The sequence below is a fragment of the Penaeus monodon genome, chromosome 25, assembly GCF_015228065.2.
Source record: "Penaeus monodon isolate SGIC_2016 chromosome 25, NSTDA_Pmon_1, whole genome shotgun sequence".
Classification (NCBI taxonomy): domain Eukaryota; kingdom Metazoa; phylum Arthropoda; class Malacostraca; order Decapoda; family Penaeidae; genus Penaeus; species Penaeus monodon.
The window spans coordinates 35,607,064-35,607,877 of record NC_051410.1 but is presented as its reverse complement, the minus strand read 5'-3'; the positions used below and the strand labels follow the sequence as shown (position 1 = coordinate 35,607,877).

Below are 814 nucleotides of genomic sequence, written 5' to 3'. Positions count from 1 at the left end.
TTCATGGTAATTCTATGCATATTCCGGCAGAACGGAATGGAAGTGGTATTAAATCCTCTCTAATGAAGGATGACACTGAACAATATGGCTTGCGTGCGCGGTTGCAAAGCATTCCGTTCCAGTAGCTGGAATTATTATTCTTAAATTCTCCATTTTAAGTCGTTATGTTCCAATATGTCACTCTTTTACTTGTTTATATACCAAGGCAGTGTTATTGCCTCTGTGCATACACAGTGTGTATTTTTATCTCTGCATACGGAACCAATCAATGGCGGTGACCTGTTGCGCTTACCAACCGCTGCCACACCAGGCAAGAGAATCAACTAGAAACAGTTCAACATACGCCTACATTCTGATCCAAATCCTTCGTTATTGCCAAGCAACAGACGAGTAACGAAGGCGTCCATACCGGCAGAATCATCACCACAGAAGACAATCCCCAACAGAGATGCAATTGCGTTAAATGTGGCAACGGTAAGTGTAACACTCCGTCCGTAGGATAAATCCGGGTGGTGTTCCGGCGAGCCCCAGTAGTCTCCCGATCGCATCCAACGAGAGAAGATCCAGACCAAAGGTAAGTGCTTGAGCCCCCTTCTTCCGCATCTTCCTCCTGAACTGAATTATTCTATCCCTGTACCCGCGAAGCGTTCTGGAAAAGGAGATAACGATATTTTCGGTATTTTGTGGAGTTTGCCTGAGTTCGGGCTCTGATGGGTCAAAGCGGCGGATGTATTGATCCTTGCGGCTCTGGCGAGAAGAGATCGGGTCCTGCCTCCTTTGCTGTCTTTTGTGTATCCTTTCTTTATTTTAAGAC

The 814-nt window shown here is 45.8% G+C and overlaps 1 protein-coding gene across 1 annotated transcript in view; it reads left to right on the top strand.

Moving 5' to 3' along the window:
- The window catches only part of LOC119589378, a gene marked incomplete in the record, with an annotated part of 25,353 nt that overhangs the window by 10,481 nt on the left and 14,058 nt on the right, over positions 1–814 (top strand). The window contains 1 exon segment of the mRNA XM_037937995.1: positions 328–474. Within this exon segment, the coding sequence (XP_037793923.1) occupies positions 328–474 (147 nt within the window).